General features: G+C 53.7%; 2 protein-coding genes across 3 annotated transcripts; one reads left to right on the forward strand and one right to left on the reverse strand.

Annotated features, from left to right (window-relative positions):
* Positions 1-543: 543 nt before the first annotated feature.
* On the forward strand, positions 544-5,239 carry MIF4GD (MIF4G domain containing). The gene is made up of 6 exons (XM_059864355.1): positions 544-699; positions 2,570-2,706; positions 2,866-2,975; positions 3,272-3,427; positions 4,084-4,176; positions 4,301-5,239. The coding sequence occupies exons 2-6, from the start codon at positions 2,625-2,627 to the stop codon at positions 4,526-4,528; spliced, it is 669 nt and encodes a 222-aa protein (XP_059720338.1). The 5' UTR covers positions 544-699; positions 2,570-2,624; the 3' UTR covers positions 4,529-5,239.
* A 166-nt stretch (positions 5,240-5,405) lies between these two features.
* MRPS7 (mitochondrial ribosomal protein S7) lies at positions 5,406-9,275 on the reverse strand. 2 transcript variants are annotated; one of them, XM_059864352.1, is made up of 5 exons: positions 9,175-9,275; positions 8,441-8,632; positions 8,077-8,140; positions 7,007-7,174; positions 5,406-6,138 (listed from the first exon to the last, which is right to left on the reverse strand). In XM_059864352.1, exons 1-5 carry the CDS (start codon positions 9,228-9,230, stop codon positions 5,917-5,919), a joined length of 702 nt encoding a protein of 233 aa, XP_059720335.1. In that variant the 5' UTR covers positions 9,231-9,275; the 3' UTR covers positions 5,406-5,916. The 2 variants fall into 2 exon arrangements, with proteins under 2 accessions (XP_059720335.1, XP_059720337.1); XM_059864354.1 differs by lacking the exon at positions 9,175-9,275 and adding an exon at positions 8,724-8,877.
* Between the last annotated feature and the right edge of the window lie 14 nt (positions 9,276-9,289).

Here is a 9,289-nt window from a genome sequence, read left to right on the forward strand (position 1 = left end):
TTGTTTGTATCCAGCCAGGACACGCTGTGCTACAGAAAATATTCCCAAACTGTTCATTCTGTGCTCCCTCAGCCATTCCCTGGTTTCAGCAGCCTGTCTGCTCTGCGGTGAAGACTTCATCTCCTGTGGGGTCTACCCTTATGAAATGGTTGAGATTTGAGAGAAAAAAAAACGTGAAGTGTGATATACCGTACTCAGCTGTTGTTGCAGTGCGTTGGTTTACTGCCTGTCCTCTTTCCTGACTTTTTTCCTACTCATTTTTTAATACCATTGGGCTGCAGTCTGCCCTGGCCCGGAGGGAAGGGCGGAATTCACGCCGTTATCACCCGCAGAGCGCCGGGACAGCTCCGCGGGGGACCGGGGCAGAGTGATGAATGCTGCCTGCGATCCCCCGGCGGGGGGAGTCGGAAAAGCAGCGGTCGTGCCCGGGAGGTTGTCGGGGGGGCAGCCTGGGGGAGCCCGGGAGTTTCCCGAGGAGCAGCCGGTCGTACCCGGCGCTCAGCCCGCCGTGCCCTGACGCTCGCAGGCGGTGGCGCTGCCACAGCTGCCGCCGCTCTCCCGCCCGGCCCGGCCCGGCCCTCCCCTCCCCCGGCTCGGGCGAGGAAATGACCTAAGAGGAAACCTGGGCCGTGCCGGGAGGGCTCGGGAGGTGCCGGCGATGTCCCGGCGGCCGAAGGACACAGCGGGGGCGGCCGGCAGGTCGGTGGGGCTGCGCCCGGCTCCCCCTGCCCTGCCCAGGGCAGCGCGGGGGCTGCTTTCTCCGGGATCCGCCTCTTCCTCCGGCCGGTGGCCCTTGGGCTTGTGCCAGCCGCGGGGCTGGAGCGACGGGAGGCAGCGGCCGGGGTTCCTGGGGGTTCCGGTGGTCCAGCTGCCTCGGGCAAGGCGTCTCAACGCTGGGGGTTTTGCTTGCGGTTCGGCGGGGATGGGATGGGGGTTCCGGGGGCTGGTAGAGCCCCTGGGACAGACACTATGGGGTGGCAGAGGAGACTCTGCTCCCTCTCCTTGCAGTGGCCAGGACTTGTCCAGCCCATACTGGCAGGTGTGATCCTACAGGTCACAGGTGCCCTGGCACCTGAGCTGGTGGATCACCGGCAGATTGAGGGTGCTGACCCGAACCGAGTCAGGCCCCGGGACAGCTCGTCTAGCAGTGGCCAGTGGCAGAAGAGCTGTCGGTACCCATAGGTGCCCCATGTCACCCACTGCCACTAGCCCTTCCGATAAGGTGGTGCTGGCAGGAGGATCTCTAGTGTAGACAAGACCTGGCTCGGTGTTCACACGCTGTGGTTTGCTCTGGCAGGGTTGTTTGGCATAGCAGTTCATAGCAGCCGTGGCCATCCTAGGGAGGTGTGGAACGGGAGCTCCGGGCGAGGGGCCGGGCGGCGGCGGCACAGATGCTGCCAGACGGGGTCGGGCGCTTCCCGCTGCGCTGCGTGACGCGCTGCGCTCTCGCCAGGGTTCTGCTGCGTGGAGATGCTGCCGGTGGGACACGGGGCTGCTCCACTGGCAGTGCAGCATGGCATGAGTGCAGATGCAGAGAGAGGAGAGGTCGGCTAGGAAGGTGTTTGCCAACCAGGCATGGCAAGGAGGGCACCCAGCTGCTTGTGAATCCACCAGGGAAACCTCAGTGCCAGTCCCAGGGGAGGCGAGAGCTTTGGCTGCGAGAGCAGCGTCGGCAGGTGGTCACCCCCATGGGACTGCTCTCTGCTCTGAGTTACTGTTGTGCTGTATGTGAGGGGACTGCCCACAGTACCTGTCCCATGCCCCTAAAGGCTCTTGGGCTTTGATCTGGGTAGGGACCTGTTTGCAGAGAGGAGTGAGTAATGGCCGAAGAATTTCGACGAGCTGGCAAAACTCATTTGGCCGATTGCCGTCTCCTGTTTGTATTGCCGGTCTGGCCAGCCCTGCATTTCCATCCATCAGATCCTATGTGAATCAAAGCAAGCTCTTCCTTCTGTGCCGTGCACACCCTCTTGCTGCCTTCACTGTATCATGAAGCAGAAGAAAATTAATCTGGAGACTAGTTAGGAGCACTGCTGGTGCTGCAGAGCAGTGCTTGACTGCAGAGGGTTGAGATAGGAGCTGTTGCTCTTGGGGATTTGGCTGCTGAGTTTGCTGTTGCACTGGGAGCTGAGGAAGCCTGGCTGTGTGGCAGGAGAGGTACTCTAGTGAGTGTGTGTTGGATGCTTTTGTACTGGCTTTGATTCTTCCCATTTTTTTGTATGAAAGCTGCTGAATTGGTGTTTAAAAGGCCCAAGGGAGCAGTGTGTGCTGTCCTGTGATACAACCACGTATATTTTGGGTCTGCTTTGCCTGAAACATGTTTCTCATATCAGAAAAATATAAAGGCTCTGAAGTTCTATTATCAGCTGGTAGGAGACAAGGCTTTAAAATATGTGGGACTGAGGATTTGCATAGATCTAGAGTTGGTGCCCTAATAAAAGAGAAATTTCCTTGGGGTGGGGAGCTGTCAGGAAACAGCCTGTGCTTCAACACTACCTGGGACGTGTCAAATGGGAAATGGGTGAAGGTTTGCCTCTGTCCAACTAAGCTCTGTATGCTCCTTACCCAGGGACTGTCACTAGCTCATCCATTGCCCTGACTCTTGCCCTTGGAGGAAACCAGTCATGGGGGAAACAGGCAAAGAAGATTACAAAATACAGTCCTTCGACTCCGAGACTCAGAAGCTGCTGAAAACAGCCCTCAAAGGTCAGCAGGTTTTTATGAGCTCCTCTGCCACGCACAGCTTCTGCACCATTTAATGTGATTCTGCTGGGCCCTGCACAGACCTTGGTTGCTTTCCAGGTGCCTCAAAGCAATCAGGGGCCAAAGAGGGCTGGGTCCTAACAGCATTCCTTTTCTCTGCAGATCCCAGTAATGTGGACCTGGAAAAAGTGGCCAATATTATAGTGGACCAGTCCCTCAAAGACTCTGTGTTCAGCAAGGAGGCTGGGCGCATCTGCTACACCATTATCCAGGTGAGAGCTCATGTCTGGACAGTGAAACACCTGGACTGTTGTGTGGCTTCTCCCTGGGCTGGGCCAGGAAGGGCTTTGTCCCAGTCACATGCTCTGATCCCTTGCCCATCTCTCCTGTCCTGCCACTTGCCCCATGAAGTGGCAGCATCCAGAAGAGCAATGAGCCAGCACAGGCAGCAAGTTGCAGCTTTTCTGCCTCTTCGGGAATCACAGAAGGGTATTTGTGTCGTACTGCATCCCCCCACCCCTCTGGCATCCCTGTTTCATCCCTCCATCCTGTTTTTGTGGGCTTATAGGTAGAGAGCAAACAAGTTGGCCAGAGCATCTTCCGGAGGAGCCTGCTGAACCGGCTGCAGCAGGAGTACAAGGACAGGGAGGAGCTGCGCACTCGCTCACTCCAGGCCTGGATCTGCTATGTCACCTTCATCTGCAACATCTTTGACTACCTGAGGGTAAGGAGCTGGAGCAGCCAGCTGCTACTGCCTGGAGTGCCAGGAGGGCCTGGGTATCCCAGGATACCAGAGCAGGGGTGGTGGGTGGGTGTTGTACAGAGCCCCAGGGCCATGGAGGCCAGACCTAGTTCTTAGCACAAGGATGCTGACAGAGCTGGTGCTATTTACAGGCTTAGAGAGGCAGAGGAAGTCTTCAGGTACAGTCACAAAATCTCAGCTTCCTCATTTTGTACCTGGTGTTTGAAATCCTCTGATTTGCCTGATCCCAGATGTCCCAGTTTGCACTGGTTCAGTTGCTGTGGGGTTTGCTGATGGAGTTTGGCTTCAGGCCTTTGTGCAGTGTGTGAACTTTGAATTCCTAGGACTAGATGTAAAAATGATGCAAGTAGAGCTGCAGGCAGGAAAAATACTGTTGGAACAAGTGTATTTCCCATGACTACCTGCTTATATTTAAAAATAGATGGTTTTTACATCATTTGTTCAGCTCCTCTGGTTCCTGGAGACTCAAATGTCTGATCTCTGATGAAAATCCCACTAATACAGCACAACTAAATCCTGTCCCCTTCTCCTTTGGAGAGCAGCAAGGGAATAATTATTTAAAATAGTTGCAGACTCCCTTCTGGCCCCAGGCTGACAATGCTCCACTCTCCTTGCAGGTGAACAACATGCCCATGATGGCTCTGGTGAACCCCGTGTACGACTGCCTGTTCCGGCTGGCACAGCCCGACAGCCTGCAGAAGGAGGAGGAGGTGAGTGCAGGGAGAGCTGCTGACGTGCCTGTTGTCCTGCCAAGGACCTGTAAAAAGCACAGCCCGGGGGGTGCAGAGGAGCCTCCACTGCTTTGTGCTCAGCCCTCTGCTCTTCCTTCTGAAGGTGGACTGCTTGGTCCTGCAGCTCCACCGCATCGGTGAGCAGCTGGAGAAGATGAATTCCCAGCGGATGGACGAGCTCTTCTCCCTGCTCCGAGATGGCTTCCTTCTGCAGGAGGGGCTCAGCTCCCTGTCCCAGCTCCTGCTGCTGGAGATCATCGAGTTCCGGGCTGCTGAGTGGAAGATGACGGACGCTGCCCAGAAATATTATTACAGTGAAGTGACAGATTAACCTCCCGAGGCAGAGGAATCCCCAGCACCTTCACCAGCAAGCTTCGTACCAATTTGGAATTTTTCACATTAATTTTCTAGCACTCCCTGTAAATAGGATTTATACTGGCTAGAGCCTCTCTGCACCTACTGTCAGATGCAGCTGGTGCTGGTCTGACTTTGGAGGCTCAGAGCAGTGGGAAGGGCACACTTTACCCAGCAAGTTCTCCCACTGATTTTGTCTTAATACTGGGCTGCTCTAAGCAAAGGGCTTGGGAGGCTTGTAGCTCACACCAGCACTTTCTATGAGTGTTAAAGCAAGCACAGTTTAGAGGCTGAGAACATTTTGCTTCACCCCAAAGCCAGCAGAGCTGTGGGAGGCAGCAGGGAAATCTCCCAGCTCAGGTTGTACCTGGGTCACAGAACACACCATGGCCTCACAAACAGCTCAACCAAGTGCTTTTTTTCCCAGACACCTTCCAGCAGGCTGGCTGCACCTGCATGCACACAGCCTCTTCCACAGCCAGGAATACCTGCCACAGGGCAGCCTGCAACAGAAGAGGTCCCTGAGCACATGTAGGAATGGGTTTTATAGGTTTTATACAATAACTGTCACTTTTTTCCAGAATTTGCAAGTTTCAGCTACAGTATATTTCTTATAAGAATGGGAGAAGAAGAAATGAAACAAAATAGTCTATTGAAGGATTTTTTTCTAATAAAAGTTTTCCACTTACATGTGCCCTGCTTTCTCCCTGCACAGCTCCTGAGCTCTGAGCAACACTGAAGGTTGCTCCTCACTGAAGCCCTAAGGCTGAGATAACTCAGTGTTTGCTCCAGTCTAGGGCCTCAGGGCTTTACATAACCAGGGTACCTGGAGCAACAGAGACAAAAGTCTGGAATCAGGAAACCTTTCATAAAACTGGTTTTATTTTGTCAACATTCCCATCAAGTCTGTGCAGACCATGTTGCTGATGACCAAAATCAAAAAGGGCTTTTTATTGCCTGTTGTACCAATCCCTATGGAAAAGAATCCAGCTCTGCTCTTAGCTCTTCAGCCAAAAACATTGCTGATTTGAGGAGCAGAGAGACTTTCAGATCCCCAGGAAACGGGTAAGTGAAAGATGGTTTTGTTTAGCAATGCTGTAAGAAAAACATCTCAGGCTTGTCTTCATAGGGAAGTGATTATGAACTAACTGGAGCAGCCCAGCTGAGGCTGGTAACTCAGACTCCCCCTTCCCCCATCCAAACAAGCACGGAAAAAAAAAGGCCCTCGTTGGGATCGTGTGAGTTTTCCCTGGGTTAGAACTGAAGCTGCCTGCAAGGGATATTCCTTTCCCCTTGCCCTCTCCGAGGCTGGCAGCCCTGGGGCTCTGCTCTCCAGGCCGTGGCAGTGTGTCCCACGCAGGGTGCCTACCACCAGCGGAAGTGGGCGTATGCCCGGTTGGCCTCTGCCATCTTGTGCAGGACGTGCTTCCTCTTGATCACGGGCCCCTCATTGTTGAAGGCCAGGAGCAGCTCCTGGGAGAGCTTTTCTGGCATCAGCATCCGTCGGTGCTTGTTCTCCCTGCACTCGGTGATCAGCCACTTCATGGCCAGGAAGCGCTTCCGATTGTCCGTCAGCGGGACAGGCACCTGGGAAAGGGTTAAACCAAGGCAGTTATCAGCAACCTGCTCCTCCCCAGCAGCCACACAGCACCAGCTGCATCTGCAGGTGCTTACTATGCTGCTCTGTGCAGCCAGACCCGCTCCCCACAGCTGAGCCCTGCTAGTTCTCCTGCTCTGTCTGTAGGAACTGGCCACTGCTACCAGAATGGAAACTCTGGCCTGTCTGGGAGCTGGGTCCAGGCTGGTTTGAGTTAGCAGAGATGGGAGATGGTCACGCCATCTCTGCACTGAATACAGAGAAGTCACAGAATCACAGCATGGTTTGGGTTGGAAGGGGACCTTAAAGATCATCTCATTCCAAATGCCTCCACGTCTCACCTCTCCTTCAGGCCCCAAGGGTTGCAGAGCCCATACTCAGAGACAGATTTTGCTCGTGTTTTAAATATCCCACTGGATCTAGGTGACCCATTTTGCCATGCTGACCTGCCCCGGGGGTTTGGGACCGCTCCCCAACCAACATGGTGCATTGGAAAGGATGGGACTGGTATTCCAAAGACTGCCAATTCTTTTGCTGCTGATCTCTGTCTCTTTGGAAAATACTTGCTGTGTATTTCTTCTCTCATCTAGTCAAAGAACCAGAGACTGATGCTGATTAATAGTTGGACTTGATTGATCTTAGAAGTCTTTTCCAACCTTAGTGATTCTGTCACAGGGAAGCACAATACTCAGAGGTGGGGATCCTGATTTTGGACAGTTTCTAGGTGCTGTTTTATTCCGGACTGCAAAGTGGCTCTTTCCAAGGAGAGATAATCTTGAGCTGATGGGGTGGAAACCAGTTCATTTGCCTCCCTAACTAATTGCCTTGCAACCAGATGTGCTCCCAGCCCCCTTTTACCTGGTAGGTTTTGCCTCCTTTGGTGATGTTGCTGAGCCCGACGATGGGCTGGCAGTTCTTGAGAGCCTGGTGGAAAATGACGTAGGGGTTGCATTCAATTTTCTCCTTCTCATTTTCTGGAGCTTTGTGGTACTTCTCCAGCTGCTTCCTTTTAATGGCCTCCAGAGTCTTGGAAGAAAGGCAAGAAAGAAGACATACAGGGCAGATGGATTCTCCTGCTCCATGAAGTTACAGCACTTTTATGGGCACCCCATTTTCATGGGAGCAGCTGGTCCACCAGCCCCAAAGGCAAAAGACCCATTGGGAATTCTTTTAACTCAAGTTTTACTTCACCCTCTTCCAGCTCTTCAGTCTCTTTTGTCAGTCACTGTATTTTGGGTGAGGGGGATGAGCAGCACAAACCTGGGCCAGAAGCCAGGGAAGGGCAGGGACAAAGTGGAGCCGGGAATAGGGAGGGAGTCTGTGCATCCTCCCCTGCAAAGCCTCCCCTCCAGGGCCCAGCCCCTGTGTGCTTTTCTGTAACCAGGAATCAGCAGTTAATTGGAAACATTTGGGCAAAATGTTTCCATTTCAAGGGAGTTCACGGGTGGAAGAGACCAGATGGGAACAGCAGTTAATAGCAGTTGTTGTGGGTCAGAGCAGGCTCAAAGCTGTGTCATGTAGGTGACACATCTGTGGGACCTGAAGGGCAAGTTATACAGAGGGTAAGGCATGACGGAGAGCTACAAAGATCTTTAAGAGAAAATCTTGCTTTTTAAGGGTATTTTCCGTGCTTATGCAGTACAAAAGAACACAGGGATACTGAAGGATGGAAAGAGAAGGTTCTCCACGAAGCTGAAACCTGCTGTTCTGTGAGCTAAGGAGGCTGGGGCAATGCACATTTTATCAAACAAATAATGGTTTATCAGAGGAATCATTATACAAATAATGTGTGGCAGAGCAAAACACATCAGGACCACAGAGACGGACCACCCGAATTCTGGTAATTCCCAATTTCAGTGGGTTTGACATCCCAGCCTTCCATTTTGTCTAGTTTTAACATAATAGTGAGAAGAAACCTAAGTTGTTACCTGAGACATGAGGCTTCTGGCCAGCACTTTATTTCCACTCTTCATCATCATGTTGGTGAACTTACTGTAAACACAAAGTCAGATAGGATCTGATATTAATTCTGATTTTATCACCCACAGAAATAAGCCCCCCACCCCCATCCCTTTGTGTTGTTCCCATGGTTAAGCGTGGGTGCTGCCAGATCTACTGTAATTATCTCTAATCACTGCAGAACAACGGACTCGTTGATGGGAAAAGATTAATCCAGAATATAGGGATTGTGCTGTAACAAAAGGCAATGTGAAGCCAGCAGGTGAAGGTAGAAGAGGGCAGCACAGCTCCCAGGCATTTTTGGAGAGAGGAGGAGCTGCTGCTTTCTTTGACCTGATCATGGGGTCGCTGAACACGGAACTGGAGAGACTGGGAGAAGCAGCTTTGATGGGTCGAACAGCCTTAAGCTCCATTTGTTCTCTTTGCTCCTCAGTCAGCTCCTCTAAAGGTTTCTGATGCGACTCCTTTTTCACTTCTGGCTCCAGGTAGCTGGGGTTGTAGCGGCTCCATCTCACCGGCATTATCCTGCAAGGAGCAAGAGAGGCGATGCTGTAAGCCCGTGCACGTGCTGTGTCGTGACAGGGATGCAGGTAGATGTGGACAGATGCGAACACGCCTCAGAAGGAATGCTAGATGTGAGTGGCATCACGTGGCAGTGGGGCGAGCAGCTCAGTGCAGATTCTGTCCGTTTTTTCACCGCTCCTCTGGCCAGGCGCTGGAAGGGCTGCGCAGGGGCCCGGTGCCGTCACCGTCACTGGAGCTGTTCAAGAGGCGTCTGCCCCTGGCGCTGGGTGATGTGGTTTAGGGATTAGAATGGCAATATCGCGTGCACGGTCGCACTGGATGACCTTAAGGGTCCAATCTTCCAACCTTGACAGTTTTACGCCTGTGTGAGCCCGGCAAAAACAGGCGGGCGGCCTGTCCGCGTGCTGCCGGTGCGGCGCACGCCCTCCCCACACCCCTCGTGTGCTCCCAGCGAGCCGCCCCCAGGCCTCCTCCCGCGCTGCCCGTGTTCCCGCGGTGCGGAGCAGCCCCTGGGGAGCCCTCCCGACCCCTTTCCCCCTCACCGGGGCAACCACGCCCGCAGCCGCCGGCCTAGCTCCGCCGCGCTGGGCGCCGCCATCTTCCCTGCGCGCGCCGCCGCGCGGGGTGGGGCCACGGCGGATGGGGGCGGGGTCAGCA

Source organism: Haemorhous mexicanus, chromosome 20 (assembly GCF_027477595.1).
Source record: "Haemorhous mexicanus isolate bHaeMex1 chromosome 20, bHaeMex1.pri, whole genome shotgun sequence".
Classification (NCBI taxonomy): domain Eukaryota; kingdom Metazoa; phylum Chordata; class Aves; order Passeriformes; family Fringillidae; genus Haemorhous; species Haemorhous mexicanus.

What these genes read in the sequence shown, in the direction of transcription:
- MIF4GD (XM_059864355.1), top strand. Translation starts at nt 2,625, where the DNA reads ATGGGGGAAACAGGCAAAGAAGATTACAAAATACAGTCCTTCGACTCC. An exon ending in GCTGAAAACAGCCCTCAAAG is followed by an intron (nt 2,707 to 2,865) that starts GTCAGCAGGTTT and finishes TTTTCTCTGCAG; the next exon opens with ATCCCAGTAATGTGGACCTG. An exon ending in TCTGCTACACCATTATCCAG is followed by an intron (nt 2,976 to 3,271) that starts GTGAGAGCTCAT and finishes GTGGGCTTATAG; the next exon opens with GTAGAGAGCAAACAAGTTGG.
- MRPS7 (XM_059864352.1), bottom strand. Translation starts at nt 9,230, where the DNA reads ATGGCGGCGCCCAGCGCGGCGGAGCTAGGCCGGCGGCTGCGGGCGTGG. An exon ending in TTCAGCGACCCCATGATCAG is followed by an intron (nt 8,141 to 8,440) that starts GTCAAAGAAAGC and finishes TTGTGTTTACAG; the next exon opens with TAAGTTCACCAACATGATGA. An exon ending in CCAGAAGCCTCATGTCTCAG is followed by an intron (nt 7,175 to 8,076) that starts GTAACAACTTAG and finishes CTTTCTTCCAAG; the next exon opens with ACTCTGGAGGCCATTAAAAG.